We start from the raw sequence: 25,691 nt of genomic DNA on the forward strand, positions 1-25,691 counted from the left end.
CTTATAAGGCATTAATGCTACAGAGAACCTTTGAATAAAAAGGTATTTCTTTGGATGCTTTGAATCAGAAGAGACTATTCTAAACCTGCATCTCGAACAAAGCTGAAGATGATTTATCTGGATCATGTTTAGGCTGAGCTAGGAAAGGTGTGGCATGTAAGGTTAAGTACAGCAGTAGCTTAAAGTCGGACATTCTCTGGGGACATCTAGAAAACCTGAATACAGCCAGCAGCCACTGACTGTAAGGATGTAAAAAAACATCTCAGTGGTGCTCTTGCTTCCCATATACACTTGATAAAAGGTCTACACAGGGGATAAACTCATTTTTAAGACCATCACAAATCAGGTCTATCAGGGTCTACAAAATCATAGCGAAGAATGGGGACAAGTGCAGTGCAAGAGGGTTTAGAGGGCTGTGCCACTGGAAACCACCTCAGAGCACAGATCTTGGCTCTACTCTACAAAAAAAGCCTCTAATTTTACAGCTTATCTCTGGTAGAAGCACCAGTCTCTGTCTCTCAGACCACATGTGGCTACATGTCGTCGAAGAGGTCCTCTGGCTCACAAGTGTTCTTCAGTGTTTCCAGGTTCCAATCCACAGAATGCTGGCCAGATGTCTTCTGTGAGGCCAGGTCAGGTCTGGAAATGTAAAGCAAAGGGATATGAAACAGATTTGGATAAAGATATAAATAATTCCAACATATACTTTGCGAAAGTAACCCTTCACAGTGAATTCTGAGCTTTTTGTTAAGTTTGCATTAAGAGAAAAGTGGTTTTTGAAAGACCCAATCACTTGCAGAGACGGCAGTGGCAAAACAGATGAAATTCAGCTTACAAATGTCACAACTTCAGCTATTTCATCACAATTTTTTTTTTTTAAGACCCTGAGAATTTCACCCTGAGTCTCCACAGTGAGAGTGAGGGAGGACAGGAAAGATGCTGAAAACATGCCAAGAGCCCATGTGCCCTATTTCTCCAGTCTCTCCAGGACACTACTCCAGTAAGGCTCTGCCCTTATGCCTGGGAAGGTGAGGTATCCTGTGTTTCCAAAAACGGTGGCATTTGCAACAGCTTCTGATCCCTGTATTATTTTTATTATATTAATCTTATATGTATAGGCTGAATGCACAAAAAAATATGAATCCTGCACAGAAAACTTTACTTCTGTGAGCTTAGAGAATTAGGAATCACAGGTACGTGTGTTTTCAGTGACAAGACATTCCAGGTCAGCATCACTCCTTGCATTCAAAGTAAGACGTGATCTCCCAGTCTTGCCTCAGTCCTTGGCTGCAGGGAATTGGGGTAGGAAGCAGGAATCAGACCTGACATGCTTGTACTGCAGGTTTTGGAGTATTGCTGGCTGGAGTTTCATAAGGGTCGATGGCTTCATGATCAGGAATATTCCACTGGTGCAATCCTGACAACAGGTGAAAAACTCATACATTCCCAAGGACAACACGTCAGCCACCAGAATGGAAAGGACTGGACAGAGGTGGTGGAGAGTGTTGCTCTTACTCTCAAGTAAGGGCTTCCCTGTGAGGGTTCACAAATACAGTCTTAATCTTCAGACTGATTCAAGCATTTATTTTGCCTTCAACCACTCCACACTGCAGAGCCAACACAGCAAGTGAAATTCAGCAATTTTTAAAATTTGGTTTCAAACTGATTCAGAGCCAAATTTTCCAAACCTCATCCCTAGAAATCTCCAGGTAGCAGAAGTCTCTATGAAACACTGTGATTTCAAGATGCAGTGAGCTCCTTAAGTCACCAGGCACTGCCTCACATGACTCACAGCCTCTCATACTTCCAGTTCCTTGACCCCTTGGAGGGTCAGAGCTCTCATTATGGACCTTCCTGCTGTGGATCTAGGGAATGAATTTCATTTTGTTCCCCTTGTGCTCCTGAGGAGTCAGCAAAACCCCAGTAAATGCTGAGTCCTGGATGCTGTCACTTCCCAAGTGGTCTCGAGTATTCATAGGGGTTTCCTCATCACTCAATCCACCACCCCAGTTCTGCAAACCCCTCTAAATTCAATGTGCTGCTATATTCGGATTATGATAATTACTTTACCTGAAAGTCTAACTGGCTTTCCATCAGGACTCTTCCAAAATGTTCATCTTCAGGCCTGAGTAATTTGTGTCCAAGCATTGTTTATTCTCCTTTTGGTATGCAGTGAGATGTAGACAAATGTTTGTCTCACCAAAAATCACTGGGATTAACTGTGAAACAGACCTGCCAGAATTGGATCCTCAGAGCACTCTATACTGTTCTGATTGCCAGAAATCAACTTATTTCTGCCCTAATTTTAAAAAAAAAATATATATAGGCAGCACACCCCAACAAAGAATTACATTCGAGTTCACTCAATGGAGCATTGAAGGCATGTTGTTCTTTTACTTTTCTGGGTCTATCCAAAGCATCAAGTCTCCAGTGAGAACAACATATGTAAATCACACAGTGTGGAGCCACACACTAATCATTTTAATTAATTCTGAAAGGTCTCATTAGCAAAGAAATTAGGCTGTGAAGACCTCTGTACCACCAGGGGATATTTTAGGTATGGAATCTTCTTTTGGTTTTTGGAGCATATGCTCATATATTATTAAAGCATTTAGGAATAAAAGACTTCTGAAACCCCACATTTGTTGACTATGACATTACACCTATTCCAGTATTTTTAGATTTGGACAGGTAAACCTCATGGTGCTTATACAATGTCAACGAGCATTTCATTCTCATTGGCTAAAATAACTGTTTTCAACACTATATTTGAGATCACACCCATAAGCCAAGTCATCGCTGAGTTTCAATATCACACAGTGAGAACTATTAAGCTTCTGTGTCCTTGTAACAACATGGTCCTCATTTAATCTCCAAAAGCTGTAACACCAGGCCTGTGAATAAACCCAACTGCACTACCAGAGTGGAAGCATTAGGCTCTTCACACAAAGATCACAAGAAAATTTTTGGTTTTAAGACTTGGTGATTCCTACTTGCATGGCAATTACTCACTGAGTGGCAACAGCTTGCTTTGTGCTGTGATGTTATTTTGAATCTTAGGTTCTCGGTGAGGCTGTGTTACCATATCCTGATGCATAACTGAGTTAATTTCTTCAAATTGCCACAAGTTGTATAGCCCTCTCTTGCCAAAAAGGCTGTAAAGTAAGCTATTCTTCTTGAAAGTTTATTTTGCTGGATCTCTTTTTGAAGTCTTACTTTTTTGGTAAACTTAAAATCCATTAACACATCTGGAGAACTGCTGACTATAAGAGATCATTTCATATTTCCTGACATTTAGTTCATAAAATGAGACAGAGGACTAGATGCACAGCTGGTGTGAATCACTGGAGCACTAATAATGTCTGTGGAGCTCTGCTGACTTACACCAGATGAGATCCTGGCCCAAGAATTGGAAGAAAGTGGTTACATGACTTGATATTTCTTTCCACAGCTGAGTAAGAGCTGCAAGGAACAGAAGACATGAAACACTTTGGTGCTTTATAACACAGGAACTCGAAGCCATGCAAGGGGGTGGCTTTGCAGAGGAGCTACACAAATAACCACTTTTTTTCTGGAAAGATGAAGGATTCTGCACTCTTCTATTCTTGTAGAGCCAGCCCCGCATGTTGTGGTTATGATTCTACTCGAATTTTTGTCCTTGAGCAACTCCCTTGGGATTTGGAAAGAGAAATACCCTTGTAAATTAACACAGATATAAAGACTTTCCAAGAAACTTGAGTAATCTAGGAGGCATCCCTGTGCCCTTCAACCATTGCATTATTTTCCTCATTTTTTTAATTTAGTAAAATAATCAGTTCCAACCATAAGCTGGCATTTTTCTAAGAGGGGAGATCTCAGTTGTCACCAGTGGTTTAGGAAAAGGCTGAATTTCTCAGCATGTACATCTTTCCTTATCTTGGTTTAATGGTTCACTTTTGTCATTTTGACATTTATCTTAATGAAGGCTTTATAATAACAGAGGATATAATCTGATATAGTGTTATAAGAATAGGTGACAGCAGCAGCTTGTAGACAGAGAATTCACGGTCATTACAGTATTAACCTTAAGATTTTGAAGCATCTCAAACAGAAACTAAAGCTCATGGCCATAGGTAAAATCTTGGCCTTGAATAACCAGGATCCCGTGGTGCTCCCAGTGCTAGTGGGAGACATCCTGACTAGGCAAAAAGAGGAAAGTTAACCATAAAAAGAAAAAGAAATGGATAATGGAAGAGGGGAATAGCCTTTTAGATGCATTGAGAACACCATATGAAGACAGAGCTCTTTAAAGTGGAATACTAAAAGTGTAAGTAGACTAAACGGAAGCTACACGTGATTAAAAATATGATGGTATTCCCCTATGCAAATATGCTACAATGACTATAAGATAAATTATGGAGGTATTTTTCTTTTTAATTCAATTTAGAATGGAAAAAGAAATTAAAATGTGTTACTTTTTGGCAGTACTAAGAGTATTCCGCTTGCCAATGTAGTCTAGGCTGGCATTTATTCCTAGAAATGATATGAAAACAAGCCCACATACTTCTAAAGGATTCTGCAAAATGTAAACCCCAGCAAGTCTTGAAGAACTTACTGGATACAATCAGCTTCATGACCTGAAATTACAGCTGAGGGACTTTTGCCTCAGTTAGTAAAGAAACTGAACTTCTTTTCTGCCAGTTTCAATTGTCTGAAGAGAATGGTGGTGTCAGAGATCATCGGAGCCCTACCTACACCTGGCCCCAAAACAAATTGACAGAAACTAGAGAAAAATACTCAAGAAATAGATGAAGAGAATGATTCCTGAGGTGTCCACACGTGGCATTTTCCTGTGCTCAGTGTACTGAGCAAACAGTCTAGTCTCAGTTAAGGGTACCAGACAGACAAAACCACCACCACCACTAATAATAATAATAACAACAATAACAACAATAACAATAATAATTTGTTCAATTAGACAGTTAATGAAGAGTATTTTCAATGCAGAAACCACAAATTTAGTACTCAACCAGGGAATCAATGTTCCTTCATAAGCTTCCTCATCTGGCTGGAGGTCAATCTGCAACTGCACCTGCATCCATCACCACCCCTGCACAGTAGGACAAGTCTGGAATCCTCTCAATCAACACAACTTAAGTAAAAACTCCAAAAACCAGCAACATTGCTAAACACTGTCTTCAGCTCCTGCAAGCGACACTCTTCATGCTCTAGAACCAGACACCATCAATTGGGGATGATTTTGTTTCATACTTGTACAAAAGTTGTCTTTTTCTTTATGTATCCTTGGAGACCTTCCGAGGGAGGAAAGTGGGCTTGGAGTCCCTCAAACATCACATAAATGGACACACTGATTGCAGCAAGAGCAAACTCACAAACAAACCTGCTACATTGAGAAGACTCTCATGTATCTCTAAATGATATATCTTTTAATATTTGATATAACTTCCAATAACCACGCTAGATCAGCTCACAACACTACTAGTCATTAACTCTATTTATTTAGTCCTACAAAACAGGAGCTTTTTCAGGGACTTGTATCCTTTCACTTGCAAATTCCCAATTAACTTCAGTTGGCATTGGTGCACGTCCTTATTTAAGAAGAACATTTTGGTTTAGTAATATAAATATAGTCCTAGATATTTCCATCTGATTGAACGTGTTTGCAGATGCTTACTAACAAAGATCTACTTAAAAACGTAATAATAGATGTTACCTATGAGGAAAAGTCAAAATCATGTTTGTTTTAGACCAGTGGCACACATTTCTGTGGCTCATTTCCACTTAAACTCCTTCCTGCTTAAATAAACTAGACCACATGCATTTCTAGTAACAGACTAGCACCATTGCCTTTACTGTGGAAAAAATCACAAATCTCCTAATCATAGCTATAAAAGTACAGAGTAAAGCAAAAACTAGGTTTGTTTAAGAATTTTGTCAAGGTCTTTCATAAATCCAGTGCATTGCACATTTATTGGCAAATGTTAGGAGACATTTCTCACGGCCATTATCACATACACATTTATGCAACACCAGCACCAGCTAAACTGTGTTACAATCCTGTTCCACACTGCCAAATCCTGGAGCTGCTTGGTCTCCCTGACCCTTTCCTGTCCCCTCAAGGGGATCACAAACAACTCCCAGAGACCTAAGGGGGCCAGTAAAAACTCCTGGACTTGTTTATCACACAGGAAATGTGAGTCCTCGTGCTGCCTCCAAGGGCAGAAAAGGCTAAGATGACTGTTGCAGCACTGGATTGTGGAGGGAGGGGTTTTCCACCTCAAAATCTGATGACTGCCCATGGCAGCTACAACTGAAATCAGGTTGAAACAAATCACAAAAGCAAGAGCATTTAACTGGAGAAAAACAGAGTTAAAGTATTTAGTTAAAAGTTTAAGTCTGTGCTTGCAAAGCTACCTGTACTACAGGCTCAGCCTTCAGCTCTCTGGGATCCATCCTTTGCATTTGCTGCTACACAGTGAAACCCCTCAATTCCCACATTATTAACATTTAAATTATTCTGAAAGAAAAATGGACTAGTTCAGCATTCATATGATGAAAGGTTCCCTCGGTACTAGACTAGGGTGCTCTGATATCTTTTTTAAATTACAAGCTGTAGCTAAAAACATCCTTTTCTCAGATGGATGTAGGAGAATCCATGGACATAACCCAAAAAATGATCTTTTAAAAACTGCAAGTGAATTAAGCACATTCTTTTTCCCTGCTGAGCAGTTTGTACATGTACACCTAGGCACCACCAGGAGCCTATTTCTGCCCAGATTACCTATTATCCACAGATCTGTTCAGTGGGATCATTCACTTTTATCAGCTTATTGCAGAAAACCACTTTGGGTCAGTAGAGCATGTGGATATCACTTAGGTATATGTTTTCTAATGGCAAAATGCACTCGGAGAGATAGAGCAGCAGTGAGTTCTTAATAAATCTGGGAGCAGTGACTTGAATAAACTGTGAGCACGATTTAATTTACAAGCTAAGGCAGAGCAGACAAAGTATAACAAGTTTCCCCTTCCCCCCCCCCCAGTAGGTCTCTATTGAATTTAAAATTATTTCAGCACTGAGAATGTCGCTTTCCTTTCTGCTCCTAACTCCCATTCAACTCCTCCTTATGTTCCTCCTGACCCCTCCGCAGCTGCAGATCTGAATTCATTTGTATTTTTCTGAATTAAAAACAAACCTTTGACATTTAAGATTAAACCCCTGCCTACAGTGATGCCTGAGAGCTGAAACCTATTCAAGCAGCAATACCAAAACCAGGGGAAAACAAAACAAAACCAAAAACAAAACCAAAAACAAAACCAACCAACCAAACAAAAAAAACCAAACAAAAAACCCAAAACCAAAACAACAAAACAAAACAAAAACCCAAAACCAAAACAACAACAGAAAACACAAACCACCAAAAAAAGAGAAGAAGATACAGCATATCCAGTCCATTGAAAACACAAGGAAAAATGGAAAAATAGGTACAGGTAGACTTTGGGGTGCATAAAGTAAATGAATGAGCCGAGAAGACTTCCTAACTCATTAGTAATAGCTTTTTTTCACTCCAGATATGTGGTTTAGGATGCTTTAACAATCCTCCCTTTGAGAGCCCACCTATCAAAACATCTGTTTTGTGGAGTAAAGAAGCCACTCTCAAAATATATCTTCTACTATTATAAGAAACAGGAATATCTGCAGCTTCTGATGCAATTGCTATAAGATAGCCTGCAGAGGAAGCTTCAAAAGCCAGTTTTTCTCCTCCAAAACTCCAACAGGTCTCCATCCATTTGAGCTCTCAGGGTCTGCAGTAAGTACTTTACCGGGAGCATTTAACAGCAGACCAAATACCCAAGTCATTTCTTGTTGGGTAAATGCTGCAAAAGAGTCTACAATACAAGATTTTTAAGAAAAGTTGTATCATCCTTAAACAAACAACAAACCCCCCACTAACCAAAAGGATGGGACTGTTCCTGCATGGTTTGCTTGTGAAAATTTTTATATAAAGTGGAGTTTTCTTCCTAATGAGCCCCTTTACTTTTTATTTCCACAAATAGTCAAATTCACAGAAAGAGTCTTCAGCCCTTAAATTTCCGAGTTTTCAGAGCAGTTTACATAGAAGTTGTACCAGGAACAAGGGACAGGCTCACCTCACTCATGCACACAGATCTCTTCTGCATTATGGTGATGAAGGTCGTGGGCTTAAGTGCTGCCAAACCAGCACCAGTCACACCCCAGGTGAGATGATTTCCCTAAGGCTGGAAAGGAGGGGCACCCAGAATGGCCACCAGCCAGCTGTCTCAATTCCACAGCCCAAGCCAGACTTTACCTTCAGCTGTGATCTATTAGTACAAACCTGAAGTACCTTCACTCAAGTTTTGTCATACTGGTCTGGCTCAAAGAAGCATTCAAGCCACAAACATCATAAAATTTTAATATGCAGAGAGGCCTAGAAATTGTCCTGGTGCTGCACCACTGACAGATTGAGACAGTCTGCCTTCTTGTGAGTTTAAGAGCAGTGCTGTATTTTTAATCTTACAGATGCATTAAGAGAAAAGGGAACTCCACACAGGTGGGCAACTGGGACTTTATTAGGAGAAGGCAGATGTCAATCAGAGTAGAATTTTCATGGTGTACATGTAAAAGAGATGCTGCCTGAGTAAAACAACCCAGGTGTACCACTGAAAACGGAATTACACCTGCATCTTGAGTTATTGACAACAAGTCCATTTCATGGAAAACCACCAGGTTTTATCCACCCTATAGTATTGGGAGACATTAAAAGAGTAATGCACATTTTTCAAGTACACTTCTTCACCTGATGTCTCAATTTTTTTCTTTCCAGAAGAGGACTCCATTCTGTGTTTTCATCTTTGGTATTGCTAATTGCAATACAATATTTAGGCAACAGTAATAGAAACTCCTTCTAAATCTGGTGGGAACCAAAGAAAGCAATTACAGTGAGGGTTTGGGACTGTCAAACTGTCAAGTTTTGAGCTTAACATAATTCTTTGGAGTCTACCCTTTCTTTGTTGCAGAAGAAAAAGACTGCAGGCTGTTTTCTGCTGAGAATGCAGTGAGACCAAGCAAGCAGACCATTTAACTGCAGAACACCAAAACACCACATAAACCACCAATAAAATTATAAATTTAAATAATAAATTGGATATTACTAGCCAAAAAGATATTACACACACGTAAGCCACTTATTTTCTGGGATTCTATAGGGCCCTGACACCCTTGATGGGGTGGGAGTGAGGAAAAATTTCAAAGATCTAGAAGAGCGTTCATCTAAAATTTATCAGTTGTTCCTCATTTTCTAGGCTGCGGACACGTTGCATTGAGGAAGAAATAATAAAATACTATAAAATAAGTCAACAGATTTAGCCTGAATACTGACATTTATCAGCAGAACATATTTTGCCAGAAGTTTTCCCTACAGCTGCTTGCAAAGGAAGCACTGATGCTGATGCTACACACAGACAGTGTCACAAAAGCTTTGCATCCCCAGATAAGGACATTTAACTGACTCTTCATAACAGCAATAGCTCAAAAGGCAGAAGAAAGACTTGAAAGACAAGATATAAGGGGAAAAAAGCCTCTTATTTGATTGCTAAAGCTGCTACAAAACCAGAGCAGTAAGAAACATACATGCTCCCAGACAGAATTTATATAGTAAGATGTTGTTTTTCTTCCTGTAAGCACCCTAGATCTGTTCCTAGAACTACAAAAATAAGCAGATTCAGAAGGTTTGGAAGTAGACTGGAGGTTTATCAGAACTACCCAGTCCTCCTCTAGTCTTTAAACAGCAGAAAATCATGAAAGGAAATACCTCTTGTAAGATTTCTCTGTTACTGCTTTGAAAAACCAGAGGGGATAAAAACAGCCATCCCCCTTTTGCAGAGTGAGATTAAAAATGAGATAACACAAAAATCCAAATTCTTTTGAAGTTTGGATCAAAAAAAGGAATGAAGCCTCAGAGGCAGGGCCAGAGGAAGGGAAGTTACTGATTTATCATATTGAGTCATTCATCTTCAGCACTTCCGTGTGCTTATTACGTGTCAACAATCACAAATTAGACAACAGGAGTGTAATAAAACCAGACATTCCTAGAAAACTCTTCTTGCAGATGATGCTTAATTCAAAGGTGGGGTTTTTTTTTCTTTCAATTGTTGCCTGAAAAGACAAAAACTCCAGTTAAACTGTCTCTGGTGAGCAGTTCAGATCAATACAAGATGAACAGCCAGAATTAAATTGATAGAGGGAATGCTGAGCCCAAAGACACTTCTCTTTAAAGCAAAAAAACCCAGACAATTCAAATTCCCTCACAGGCACTGTCCTGCCTCACCAGAGCTGATTGGCCTCCACACAGCTTGAAGCTGATGAACCACTGTGCTGTTAAAAATGTCTTCATGATGATTAAATGCCTGTAGAATGATCAAAAACTGAAGTGTTACAAAGCCAGGTGAGGGAGAGAAACACTTGGGTGAAAGCTTTTGGTGGGCAGAAGCACTTTTTAAAAAGGTTATGTATACTGCAACTCCAGCAGAACCTCAAGTGGATGATGTATTTCCAAAGATAAATCCCTGTAATGGAGAAGGGAGTTCGAGAGACACTAAAGGGTTTGCTGGGTTAATGTGTTCACAGTGCTTCTTTGTGCTATGGGAAGTTTAAAATAATCTTTGGCCAGGAGTGGGGCTAAAGTTAGGGTTAGGGTTGGGGGTGGAGGGGATAAAATTAAATGAAAAGTCCAGTGTGGAATAAGCATGTTGTGGTGGCTGACCCCAGTGCCCACAAAAGCTACTCCATCACCCCTCTCCTCAGCTGGGCAGGGCAGAGACATCATCGGTGGTCTCTACCACTCCTTCCTTCTCAGGAACACTTTCCCCCCCCCCTTCCACAATCTGTTATCCCAGAGTTGTTACCACTGAGAAAAACCACACAGATAAGAATCCTGGTAAAGTTGTTGTTGCAAAAAAAGCACAATAAGTAAAGCACTTTGCATTAACAACTATTTTGCAAGGCCAAATTCCAACCCTGTCATTTAAGGGAGAAATAAAACAACCTTAAAAGAGAGATTTGGAAACAGATTTTTCCAACACATCTTGAAGGCAGTTTGCTAAGTGGCTGCCCAGTCATTCTTGCAGCCTCTGGCTCCAAGCACTTGTTTGCATTCTGCAATATCCAACCTCCATAAGAAATCCAAGGAAATACCTGTGGTCCACAGGCCTCCTGAACTTGTCCCTTATGTGACAGATACTCAGGAAGCTCTGCAGCATCAAAGGTGTATCTTAGAGCCTGGCAATCTCACAGTATCTGAAATTGGAGGCTATTGAGCAAATTTCAGGAGGATATGTCCTTGCCTATCCTCTTGGAATAATCTATGTCTATGAAGCTATGTATATAAATATATACATATAACTACGTGTAGGCAGTTAGGAATTGCTCAGCTATGTTTTTCAGCCAAACCAAAGATACACATTAAATATACGTCCATGTTAATTCTAAGAAACATTGGGAAACTAGGGCTTTGGGTACACAAACCAATGACCTAATTACACTCATGCACATACAGCGTTTTTCCTACTCACAACAGATAAAATGCTTAGCAACCTTCACTGCTCTTCCTGAAATTTGTTGTGCAATGTTCCTGTCACCAGTGGTGCTCTGGTCTTTCTTAGGCGTGACTATTTCCGAGACTAAACCACATACATTCTCAGAAAGACATGAGGTCTCTCTCAAATTTTAATTTCAGAGTTTAGGGAGGAGACATGAAAAAAGGCTTACGAATTAGAATAGTATGTGGCACTGTCCAGCATAAGTCTGACACCTAATATTAATGAATACTGCAACACACTGCACCTGAAATGCAGATTATACTCTCCTGTGTATCCAAGCTTTTAAAAGTGTCCTCTCCAACACAGAACAAAGCCACTAAAATTTCCTTTTTAAAATACACCAGATATATATGACTGGTTTTTGGGGACTGTCTAATACATGACGGAAAGACAGATGTTGAATTTATATGTTTGCCAGACAAAATACATAGATAGTAAGCACCAATGTAAATTTGTTTTTGAAGAGCTTTGTGGAAGGGGAACAGATGAGTTGTTCTGTTTGCTACTGGGTCAGGACAGTGTTTATTCCCAGATTCTTCAGTTCCTGTCACAAAGCTGAACTGGTATTTCTGAGTGAATACACTAAAAACAGTCTAGAGGTAAATATTAAACCATTAACCACAAGGTGAATAAAGAGCATTTTTTGAGACAATCTTTTACTTAAGTCTGGTTGTTCAAGTACATTGATCACTCAGGCTTGTATTTCTGTGCTACTAGAAACTTAGTAGAAGAATCTAAAAAAAACCAAATCAAACATGTCTTGGATGTCAAAGAAGTATTTAATGAATTGGAGCAAGTCCTGAGATCTGGACAGCCATGGCTTCAAGTTAAATGGAAATTTCCAGCAGAACTACAGTTACCTCAACAAAAGACACATAAAAATAACTTTGCGTATGTTTCATCACAGCAATTCATCCTTACATTCTATTTTTCATCTTAAACACATAATTTAGGACAGAGAGGAGTGTATCTTGCTTTCTGTCAAGACAAACACCCTTGATATACAGCACACAGAAAATAATCCAAAATGACAGAATTGATTTTGGAAAATGACACTCACTAACACGGCTAATGTCGAGTAACTGCAAGTTGGTACTTACCAGGTTTGGTTTGAACCATAAACTATTTCTTTGCTTATGGAATAATACTTTAACACTGTGGCAGATTTCATGCACAACCCCCCACCCCCTCATTTTAAAGATGTAACTATTTCCACAGAGCAGCAAACGATGTCGCATTGTACTGATGACATGGCAAGCAACACGTATTTTTAATTGAAGAGATCACTGAAATAAAGACAGGCTGCACTTTGAGCTCGGTTGGGTTAATTAGCGTTAATTTTCCATAAAGGTATCATGATGGTTATATTTGATTATTGATTATTTGATTTGATATATTTGATATATTGATATATTTGATTGTTTTAATTGATGCATTTCAGAGAGTAATTCAGGCTCTCCTGTCCACTGACAGCCCCTCCACCCCTGACTTTTCCTACTTTTACCTCCCCTTGGATGCTATTTTCCACATTACAGCGCACAAACAGCTGAGGCAGGATTACAAACTCCTCCAAATCCAGGGCCTGCCAAGAGTGTGAGAGCCCATCATGAAGAAGCAGTTCAGTGATCCAAGTTCCTGTTGCCTAATCGGTCCTTTTTCCCTGGCCACGAGACAGTCATGCCTCTGCTATGGTTTTCTAAAAAAAAAAAAAAACAAACTACAAAACCTCCCATGAATTACATGGCAGCACAATGAACTATCAATTACTGACCCAATTTGTGATGCTGGAAACCAAATCCCAAAGAATCCGGTTAATCAAACGGAAGTCGTAGGTTGCAAATTTTATTGCTGTGTTTTTACTGGAACACAGTTTGCTCCTCCCAAAATCATCCACATTAACACAGTGCAGGGTCTGGAGCTGTTTAAACAAAGTCTCATCCCACAGCTCAACATTTCAGGGAAATCAGCCAAGTAATAAGACAAAGCGTTTTCTTTAGGGTGTTGGAAAAGAGTAGGAAAAGCTTTGAAAAAATAACTTCTGTCCATAAAGCCTTAAAACTTTGGAAATCAATCACATAGCATTTATTTTCTACATAATGAAAGGTATTTGTAATGAATTTTACAATTAAATGAATGAAAACTGCTATATAATCTGTTAGGGACTGTCAAAAAACCATAAAAGAATTCACTGCTATGTCAAACCCACCATCAAATTTCTTGTGCATTTAGCCATAGGCATTAGAGGACAAATAACATCTTAAGCTGAAAGAAAACCTCCTCATTCAAAAGATAATGACTTAATTTAACCTCGAGAGTGAAACATGGAGGCAATAAATTAGCCAGGGGGATCCAGGCAGCACAATGCACACACAGCAATGCAAACAGCACTTGGTTTTCATTGTTATTTTCCACACAGCATCATGTTGGTGCATTGTTAAAACCATTGGAAGCAGAAAAAGCACACGCTTGCATTCGTGTTGGCACAGGCAACGCCACAACGGATGAATTTATGGAATTTTCCTCCTGCCACTAGCCACAGCTTTCATAGAAGGAGCTGCAGAAAGGAAAGAATCTTTGGGTGCTTTCCAGCAAAGTTAAAGCTCCAGGAGAAACTTAGGCAACATCAAATCACGGCTGTAAAACAGCATCCCCTGGGAAGTCTGACATGGCTTTGCCTTCAAGCATCTCACCAAGCAAGGTTCCTACTCCCATAACCAGGGGAAGGTACGGAAAAAGACCTGTTCCTAGGACAATTACAACAGACTATGCCTCAGCAGCAATGTAGTTGGGTTGTTTCCTTTCCAGTGATTTTTTTTCAGTGGTTTTTTTCATTGTTTTGGGGTTTTTTCTGTTGTTGTTGGGTTTTTGGTTGGGTTTTTTGTTTGTTTGTTTGTTTGTTTTTTCTTTAGTGGACAGACAAAAAATTCTCTCTTTTCCTTCTTTTCTAATACTTTAATGTTCTTGTTTGTTGTCAGGGGGGTTCCTTGCACCAATAGGTCTCAAACTTCCAAGCCCTCTCTGATGGCACTTGTTTCAAGTCAAGCTTTTTTCCAGTAATTCTGCATGCTGGGATCTTGTGCAATGAATAAAATAAAATAAAAAAAAGGGTCTTTGGATGGAATCTCATTCATAATCCTACTGAAAGCAGGGCTCCTGGTAGCAGGAGCCTGTAGGAAGATTCAAAGAGGCAAAGGTACTCAGTTTAATATTGTAAAGAACTATAAATCACAGAATCCCAGGATATTTAGGGTTGGAAGGGACCTCTGGAGATCACCCAACCCAACCCCCTGCCCAGGCAGGGTTCCCTGGAGCAGGTGACACATGGATGTGTCCAGGTGGGTCTGGGATGTCTCCAGACAGAGACACTCCACACTTCCCTGGGCAGCTGTTCCAGGCTCTGCCACCTCCATGGAAAGAAGTTCTACCTCATCTGAGAGGGAACTTCCAGTGTATTGGTTTATGGCCATTGCTCCTTGTCCTGTCACTGGGCACCACTGAACAGAGTCTGGAACTATCCTCTGACACCCCTTGGGGATATTTGTGTGGATTGATGGGATCCCCTCTCAGTCTTCTCCTCTCCAGAGTTACCAGGCCCAGCTCCTGCAGTCTCTGCTCATCAGGGAGATGCTCCAGATCCCTCATCATCTTACATACTCCACAAGAGCTGGAAATCTGACTCCACAGAGGATATGGGTAGTACTCTAAAGATTAAATTAAACAAAATGCTCAAAAATAAAGAAATAAGCAGACTTCTTTAAAAAATACACTCAGCTGTGTTGTCTTACAAAAGATGCACACGTGCTATGAAATGCTATGGTTGAAACTGGAAAAGCCACACAGCACATATCCTCTATGCACATTAATTATGTACTGGAAACACTGCAGGATTCCTTTTCCACAGCCCAAAGATAAGTTTTTCAATCAGAGCAGCTCATTTCAGCAGAAACTACTCCCTAATGTGGATGGAGACATCATTCATCAAAATAAGTGTCATTTGAACTTAATGAAACCCCAACTTAGACTCTGTTCAGCTCAGCCGATCCCAAAACATTAGTGTGATTGCAAGAGACATAGAGAAAATGACATATGGAGAATGCCAATGGAGAACAAGCACTTTATCTGTAGAAATAATTTCTAAGAAAACAAGGTGCATGACAAGGAGGCAGGATGCCCTGACAATTGAAAGAGAAATCTGCCACAATTCAGTGCTTGCACATCTATTGAAAACAGATCTAAAGCTGTACTGGCCTTCTTGTATGCACAAACTAATTAATTTCTATATTTACACTGGTTTTCCAGAATATAGTATTAGATGTAAGGTAAATACATTGTATTTACCTTACAAAGGACTGTGAAGAGAAACGAGCTCTGTGAAATTTGTCAAACTAATCTATTTCCTCCAGAAGAACTCTTCCTCACTACTAATATTTTTGCAGCACACTGTTAAATTCAGCAAGAGATGTTGCTTCATTTTGCTCTGGAAATACCATTCTGCAAGCCAATAAATATAACTGACAATTTCCTACTATATTATCCAAAAGCTCATATTCATTTCAAGTCATCTTTTCTAATCCCATTCCTCATATTACATCCTCTGCTCCGTGTTGATACCCTTCAAGCCTTATCAAATGCTTCCTTTGTTGTCCTTTAGCCCACCAGTATGTATTTAACCTAAAATCATCCCTTATAAATCTGGGCTCCAAATACCTTTCCCATGTACGCTGCTCTTCTCTCCATCTCTCCACCTGTCAATATCCCTCTGCTAACGAGATTTCAGCATCCTCAGTGACAGGAGACCTCTGCTTATTAGACTAAAATTGAATTAGTCTTCATTGCTGTCAAATCACTATTCCAAATTCATGCCTAATTTGCTGTCATTTACTACATTTAAGTCTCTTCTGGCATTACTGCTTTCCCAAGGCCTCTCTCACTCACAGGAATCTGTGCCTCAAATTATTTTTCCCTTGATAGGCTTGTGCTAATTACTATTTCTAAAATGCTTTTAAAATGAAAAGCACTATATAAATATTAAGTATCCTTATCTGCAATGGGAAATATGATGATTGCCATCGTCATATAAACTTCACATCCACACACTTTGTGCACTGTTCTTGGTCATGGGCACTTGATTTCCTAACTGAATGCATTAATGGGAAATATTTATGTGTGGGCTGTGTACACACAAGAGCCGCATCATGCACTGTATGTGTGACACACACAAAATACAGCCCAAACCACTCTGCTGTTTATGTATTTAATGTAAACAGAAGCTCAGTCCAGTTTGCAGCTTTGCAAATTGTATTTTACACCAACTTTCACTGTATAAACACTGTCTTGCTGAATTATTGACTACCTAGCAATGCCTGGTGCAGAGGATTTTCAGTACTGAACGAAATTATGTTTGGTATTAATCATTCAAAAAACAAAACAAACAAACCCCTCTCTATTTCTACTATCTGGAGTTTCCTGTATTTGACTTTAATGTGTATAATTTCAAATGCTCTGCTCCACAAAGATGTGGGATATATTTCTGTACAGTTTAACACCTTCAGAACATGGCAGATGATAGTGTGCATCATCCCCTCCCACTAGAGGAGGTGATGTCCCATGGTGCCCTTGCGGCTCACGGTTCGGTTCGTGGCTGGTGGGCTGATGGCACAAAGCACAGGCCCGAGGGGATGATGAGCACTGGGCACACAAAGGGAGGAAACTGACCCAGAAAATTTGTTAAAGCAGGCATTAAATAGGCTGGCAAGGGTTACTCTTCCAAAAATGCTGCATTCTTGGTCTCGGTCCAATAAATCACTTACCATAGAAGCCAGTGGAATTACCCAGGGATTCAAAGGTTAAATCTGTGTTTACATGTTTTGTTTGGTTGGGATCACAGCCACCACCCTTCGGGACTCACCCACTGCTCAGCCCAGGAGGTTTTTTTAAGTCTACAAATTTTTGTCTCAGGAAGCTCTGCGACAACTATTCTGCAAGCCTTGCTCCAAAGGGATGGGGATGGCATATCTTCATTTTCACCTGTATTTTTTCCAATAAACCTTTTTACTATGGGTCATGTTATGAGGCCTTTTGCCACATTCTCTCTTTTTCTGGTGTCCCTCTACCAAGTTCAGACCAAAGAAAAAAAGCCAGCACTTAATCTTCTTAAAGACTGTAAGGAAGCCATTCTATACAACCATCTAATGTTTTTGCGTGACAGCCTGTATTTGTTGAACTCTACTGGGTGGTGTGGAGCTCCCAAGTGACAGATCTGTTCCCACTATTCCCTTCCACAGGTGGAGGTGGGTACACCTGTGTTTTACTTCCTAAACCATAGCTTCAGATAAAAAGAGTGCTTATTTTGGGGATTGTTTAGGCAGAGCAGCATACAACCAGAGCACCCATAATGCGACCACAAGACCCAAAAAAAAAGGTGTGTTTGCCTCCCTTACAAAAGCGAGAATGAAGCCCCAACCTCATATAAAATGTCTAGACTTTGGATAAAAAGTCACCAACGCTGGTGCTGCTGCTGGTTACTGAATTACCATGAAGACAAAGCTGTACACTAATGCCAGTCACATTCAGGGATGAAAAGCAGGCTGGAGACAATCCCTTCAGTGTTTTGCCCACAGCCCCCAGGATACAGCCACAGGAACAGCTTCCCAGGTCCCACCCAACCTGCAGGTGATCCTCAACCCACATCCTTTCCCCATTCGAGCACATCTCACCTCCTGAGAGGCAGCTGGAGCACAGGAGGATCTGCAATATCTCTGTCACAATTATTACTTTATTCATGATTGTTAACACCAGTCTGCTCAGCATCTCACTGAGCCACAAAAGCATCCCCTTGAAATAACTGACAAAACACCAGGATAAATTCAGTACAATCTTTGCAGAAACAAGGGAAACCTGAGGCGAATCAACAAAATGCAAAGGAAAACGCCACACTTTACTAGCTACAGATGGCTTATTTTAGGGGTACAGCAGACTTTGTTGTAGTTTCTCTCTGTTAATTTGACTGCACAAATTCAACTTGCTTTAGTTTCAGCCCATTGAGACAACACTTTTAATTGACTGTTACCCTCAGTGCACTACAGTGTGGTAAAATTGCCTCAGATTTTGTTTTCTGGCACCAAGTAGATAAACTAACACAATGCTGGTTTAAAAAAAAAAGTTTCCTGTATTCACTCAATTACCCCCCCAAAAAGCACAAGCAATTTTTATTTGTACTACTATTCCTAGTAAAATGCAACTACAAAACCAGGAAGGTTGGTTTGCAAGGGATTTTTGTCAAATAGATGCTCGGGGTGATTCCAGCAAAGATGATGTTAAACTCACAGTCATTTTATAAAGGGGAAAACGTCACATAAAACAAGTGTTTATCAGCAGTGATTACCTTCCCAAGTATTTCAGTAATGGGGGAGATATTTATCAAAAAAAGCCAATCTTAACATGACAGAACAGCACCTGCTGCTGTTTCCACAAGTAGCAGGTTTAAAAGACATCAAAACTGGGACAGCCTTAAAGGAATTTTCCAAGATTCCATCCAGGAATGCCTCTTCTCTGGCTGAAAACCAGCTGGGCTCCTTGCTGAGCAATCTTTAATCAAATTGTCTGTGATAGAGATAAATATTTAGGAGTACTAGGAAAAGAAAGTAAGATCCATTCACACCAGTGACCTAAGCAGAAGCTTGATTTGAGATTTAAAGGCAGAAAAAGTGAACAAATGCACAATTTCATTCTCATAGTCCAAGTTATGGAGGCATAAACAGATAAATGTGTCAGTAAAATGAATTTGCTTTTACTGCACACTAAGCTCTTAAGAATGACCAACTTCTCACCACCACATTTCTTTTAAAGAATAATTTATTCCTAGTCAAAAATCCTGTATGCCAAGTTTCAGCACAGAATAAAATCTTTACAGTAGAGTTATACATTTTTTGAAAAGTGTGTTCTATGTAGTCACATACACTTAACCATTACAAGGGCAGCAGGTGTCACTATGACAAATGATGTAAAGTTCAATTTAAACAGCAGAGAATCCACTGAAATACTTTGGAAACTGCCACAGGTCACTTAACATTTTATATGAAAAAAAAAAAATTAAAAAAACTAATTCCCCTCCCTAACATTAATTTCCCCCCAAAAAGGCAAAACAAAGAAAATACAGACATAGATTCTTTGTAATTAACAGGACTGCAGTTTTACAGCCAAACATAGGCCAAGAAGTGAAAAGTTAAAAAATTAGACATTAGACAACATACATTGGTCTGTATGAGAACCGTGGCAATCTGCAAAATAGCTCAGGATACAAGAGCATGAGGTCAGCTGTTTTGAGTAGATAATTGTACATATAAGGATCCTTACCTCAGGGACAAAGCATGCAACAACACACAGGGATTTCTGGCAGTTTCAAAACAATTATATTTGCCTACCATGTTACCTAAACAAATACAGGAAGCATGGTCGCTAATCACAGTTACGATTTAAATATTAAGGGAGGGAAAAAATTATATTTTCTTTACTTCCCTCCTTCCACTTTCTTCTGCAAATCATGGTTTCCATAGCACTGTTTACAACACAATGGCCTCTTCCTCTCCTTGCTCAGACTCTCTGATGTCACAGAGCACTTTAACACCTACTTAACTTTAAAGCCAGGGGATTCCTATAGGGGTGCCAAGGTGTAGCTGTTTTGCTCAGTTCAGGGGCAAAAAGGGAAGAGACCATGAAGGAAAAGTAAAAAATGCAACATCTACTGGCTTAAGGACAATCTTCCTTTTCCTTTTAGACTGTCCTATATTAAGTGCTTTGATTTCCAGCATTACCTGCAGGTTTCACATGGGAATCCTGTTCCTCCTAAGCCAGGCTTTGCTCAGGGTGGCACCTGGTAGCACTTGAGTCCTACTAATACTGTTGATCAATGGTTATTAATATTACTGATCAATATGTTACTCTACATATTCTTGCACCAAAAGTTTAGTCAAGGCCAGGTCGGACAGGGCTTGGAGCAACCTGGGATACTGAAAGGTGTCTCTGCCCATGGCAGGGTGTGGAATGGCATGAGATTTAAGGCCCTTTCCAACCCAAACCATTCTGGGATTCTATGAATAATTCACCACACTGCTATTGGTGTCACTACCTGTCTGCAAAACAGCAAAACAGCCATAAAAGCAGCAATTTTAACTCACAGGATTTGTAACAGTAAAAAAAAAAACAATGAAACAGTATTAACTGCAAACATCAGAGATGATCAGCAGCACTGGCCAAACTTAACATGCAAACAAAAATATTCTGGGAGAAGGTTCAAGTGGAAGTTTTACTTTTTTAGTTTTCTTTTAAGAAAAATACAGTCTGTGGAGAAATTGGGCGTGGCACTGGAAGTGGCCTGTTGTTTTTTTTTTTTTGCTCCTTCCTCAGTTTACCCTCAGGAAGCAAAGCCCCTTTTGTCTCAGGCAGCCTCACCACCCTCCCCAGCAGTAGCTGCTGCTCCCGGCAGTTTGACCTCCCCATTCACTGGGATCTGCAGGAAATGCTGGAACAATCAATCTCATCCACTCTGTCCCAGGAAGAGCCAGCAACCCATAGCTGTCAACAGTCGTATCCTCAGCAGCTGCCTCTTTCACCTGTGCCTGCAGATAATAGATATTTAAGCTCTTCCTCTCCTTGAAATGAACATTTTAATCCCAAAAATATGCATATTATCTGTTAGACTTTTTTTTTGTGGTTTTTCTTTTTTTTGCTTCATCTTAACAACTCTGGCCTCGGTTCAACAATGCACTTAAGCATGTGCTTAATTTTAAGTAGATGAATAGACCTGTTGAAAAAATGCTCCAGTTAAGCATAAAATTGATAATGTGTTTCAGTGTTTTGGATTAGGCTTTAATTGCAGGAAAAGTTTAAAGCCATATTGTATAACACTTACACATCCACCCATAAGCAATGTATGCTTTCCTTTAAAAAAAAATAGATATAGTAATGCTCCCTGCAAGAACCAAAGTACAGTGTTAAGGATCACTAAGATGAAACCCATGTTATCTTGCAATGTGATAATCATATGGTAAAAAATGATCTGTAATTTTTATGCTAATCTTTGATGTCACACACAAAAGAGATTTTTTTTTTCATCAGTCTCTGAAACTCAGATTATATACTTTAGAAATACCAGTGCAGTCTAGGCTCTTTTTGGCTAACTCGTTCTGTTTTCCAATCCCAAATACAGTAATTAATGTAATCACAATTCCAGACCACACTTGTCAGCATGTCTTACATGCTTTACAGTAGATCTGTCTTTTTTTTTAAGGGGAAACCATAATTTCTTGCAGCACTGTCTTCCTCATCTACTTAGAACAAGAAAAAACTGTGTTAGTTTTACTGTGAAATACTCCAAATAAATATTTTAAATGGCAAAAGAGCAAGCATAAGCATGCCTTTCCCCCTGCCTTAGATACTTAAGAATATCTATCAGGATAAATTTAGCAAGAAATGAGATTTATCCTGTCCTCAGGACCCATGCAATCTTAACACCCACCACAGGGAATTTCACCTGTCCTTGTGCAATAAGGTGTCTCGCAGAAATCTTCACCCAAATCTGAAAATCTGAAGTGCCTTATTTAGCATGTGAGTGATACATGCTGCATAAGAAGATGAGCCCAGGGATGTGCAGGATAGTTATGCTTTTGCAAAGGAAGGGAATAGACAGGAAGGGGGATCTGTAATGAGGATCAGGGATAAATACAAACTGCTGACAACAAAGAATGAACTTCGGCACCAGATTGAATAAATATGAATTGGTCATGAAACACTAAGCATATGACTGAAATCTAAGCACAAGGGGGACTGTGAAGCTCTGAAGTTGTGCAAGATGATTGGTAGCCTCCAGCTGCCTCAAAATCACCCAGTTCTGTGTCTCATTCCTGATGAGGTCCTGAGCAAGGCTCATCCTCTGTGCCAGTTGCAGCAAAATATTTATGGGATAGCTGATAGAAAAAGCACACAGCAAGAGGAAGGGATAAAAAGGCCAGAAGACATTTCTCTCTGCAGCTGTCAGTAGGAGGTTGCACACAGAAAAAAACACTCCAAGAAGTTTTTGCACTGCTTTTTTTCCTCAAGAGGCATGGATACAATGATACCTATTCAGTATCCTAAGCCTCAGAAAAACAGAGAATTATACTTTCCTGCCTCTATGTGCAGTTCTCTGTTCACATACATTGTCCAGCAGCAAATGAGACAGAGACAGAATATAGTTTCTGTAACAAAACAGAATTGTGTCTGCTGGGACCCCTGACGTGTTAAAAATACCAAACTTTTATTCATATCATCGATGTACTGGGACTTCTCAAAAGATAAAGAAAAATATTTTATCAGACTGAATCAATACTTGGACTTTCTCACCAAACACTGCAGTGCTTTATTCCTACAGGGCTGCCTGAGAGCTGTCGTCTGAAACCACTGCCATCACATAAATCAATTTTTTTATTATTAATTACAAGAATTTTCCCTGCAGTTCCAGTGGGAACAGTGTTCATATATTGATCTCTTCTAAGGCACTTCCAGATGTGATCTAACTATCCTATTTTGCCACCTTTGCAAAGTCCTCACAAGTTGTTAAGAACCCCATTTCTACTCATCGGCTGTGCCCCTAAACTATCTGATTTCTCTCACCTGTTTTACAAAGGACTGTTCAGTATAGGAGACACCCAATGGTACCAGCTTTCCTTTATTTGTACCAGTCCAAACCAAGCAGGGCACTACAAAATCTGCCAAGGGTATGAGAGGAGCAACCTATGAAGATTAGACAGCCAGAGCGAAGGAATTTTTTAAGTGTACATCAAATAAAATATATTGATGCTAAGACTGCAAAGCAACCTCACCCACTGACTATTTTAAAATTCAGGCAGGTATAATATTTTTCCTTCTAAAATCAGATTGCATGGGAGCAAAGATAACACCATGTGGGCATCATTTGGATGAAAAAAAACATCCCAGAGGATGTTTCAATACATTTTCCATTAATGATTTTTGTCTCTATTGAACTGTAGATATACCAGATGCGACTGTATCAGTATCTTCCCCAGACGATAAAAAAGACAAGCTATTGCAGTCAGAAAGCAGTGAAGAAGAGATCCCTTTATTTCCTGTGCTCAGAAAGAAGCCAAATATAGTTTTGATAAATGCACAAGGTTGGTTGACTTAGATTTGAACCACGATCATGTGGATGAATATTGCCTGTGACCCTTAACGAGGTGCCACAGCAAAGCACAGTCACTGCAGAACAAGACCCCTCTTGACAGAGGATAAAATCAGACAGTTTGGACAAAGGGAAGCATAATAAATTCGAGTGACTCCATTAGTCACAGCCTCATATTTCATTAATGTTGTGGTTTGCATTACTGAGTAATTTTCATGTAAATAGGAAGGAATAACATCTTAATTTCACCCTGAATCAAGTCACAGATTTATCTTGCATTGGTGTCCTTCCACCATTCTCTGCAATGAACTGTACTCTTAGTGGTGGGGAAAAGCAACTTGAATCTGGTGGAATCACTTGACATAGAACATTATCTTACCTGATTTAGGCCTGTCAAAGTACACTGAGCAACATTGATGAATGCTAACCCTGCAAGTAACAGGAGAGCAACAGGAATAATCAACATAACTGCAAAAAGCCAAGACATTTATATGTAGTTTCCTGCACTGCAACAAAAAGACTTACACTACTCTATGACTTCAACAATATTATTCAAGAGATGATTAAAATTTCTCCTTCTACCTCTCCAGCCAAATGGATTTGGTATCTTAGTAGATACCAGAGCATAATCATGTCTGGCAATTGGTGAGAGTTCTGAAAAATGACTATTTTTTATGCTGTGGTTTGATGAGCAAGCAGATTTTCATCTCTGTGTATAAACCTGATTGTCTTAATGCAGTAAATCCTGTGCAAAATTGCTTGCTTGTCTTGGGACTTGGCAGTGATTTCAAAATTTCAAAGTAAAATGGGTTTTGGTGTGTGATGCAAACTGCAAACTTCTCTTCGACAGTTTTTTTTTAGCTAAGTGACGTAACTACAAAAAAAAACAACACTAACTTTTGCTACATAACCATTCTCAGTAAACATTCAGGCAGGTCTAATTTACTTTTTTCCTTTGGCAATATATGAAATGAAGTGAAGTGGTACGTCTTTGAAAGATGAATGCCTTGAATTGAAAGCGTTTTTATGAAGCTGCAGATGCAATAATGAGTTGAGTTTTCCACACCTGAGTGCAGTGACATTAAGATGTCTGACCGTGAAAATGGGAAATTGCATAGAATACAGGAAGATTGATGGGCATCTGTTTTGAAGAGGATTTCTCCTTTGCTGTAAATAGTTTGCCACAGACACGCAGCTGCATTTTTAACTCTTTCTCCATCTTTGGCTCTTCCACTTGTTTAGTTTTCATAGTAAATAAACCAGCTTTAGTTGCAACACTTTTTGTGGCCAGCATGGCACGGCTTCACCAAGAAGGAAGATGAATATGTGGTAGCTACAGCAATTCTTATTCTCTCCTCTATGCTCTGTCTTCCCTCACAAATTTACTGCAGCACTGAGACTGCATAACAACTACACAAAACTGAGAGTTTCCAGCATAAAAGCATTACATATTTTCTTATATTTTGTTTTCTGATAACCAGAAAACCAGTAGGAACAGATGTTATAATTTGTTTACAACTACTGGGACAGTAGCATCAATATAAAGGTAACAGATTTTCTTCTGTCAAGAATATGAACAATAGAGAAATCTACACTGAGTTAAGATGGTATCTTTCTGTAAAGTTACTTGGAAGGATAGGTCATAAAACATGGGTTCAAATTCCAAAAGGCATAAATAAAATAGCCTTACCTGTGCATAAGGAAATTCATCCCTTATACTACCACTTAACACTTCTGAATGTGAGTTAAAATGAAAAAATACCATTTCAAAAAGGACAATATGATTTCTCTCATCCTCCTCTTCTCTGTATTGAGGCCTACGCTTCTCTTTATGCATCTCAATTCAAGACCAAATCTTGCAAACCTTTACTCCCAGGTGTAACACTTACTACACCAAGGA

General features: G+C 39.5%; 1 protein-coding gene across 4 annotated transcripts in view; it reads right to left on the minus strand.

Annotated features, from left to right (window-relative positions):
* Positions 1 to 415: 415 nt before the first annotated feature.
* XRCC4 (X-ray repair cross complementing 4) overlaps positions 416 to 25,691 on the minus strand; it is a 140,013-nt gene continuing 114,737 nt past the window's right edge. For all 4 annotated transcript variants that reach the window (XM_018072869.1, XM_018072871.1, XM_018072870.2 and 1 more), the window contains one exon: positions 416 to 639. In XM_018072869.1, the coding sequence (XP_017928358.1) occupies positions 534 to 639 (106 nt within the window). In that variant the 3' untranslated portion in view covers positions 416 to 533. The remainder of the gene's footprint in view (positions 640 to 25,691) is intronic.

Source organism: Manacus vitellinus, unplaced genomic scaffold (assembly GCF_001715985.3).
Source record: "Manacus vitellinus isolate BGI_N305 unplaced genomic scaffold, ASM171598v3 scaffold_23_pilon, whole genome shotgun sequence".
NCBI classification, from domain to species: Eukaryota; Metazoa; Chordata; class Aves; order Passeriformes; family Pipridae; genus Manacus; species Manacus vitellinus.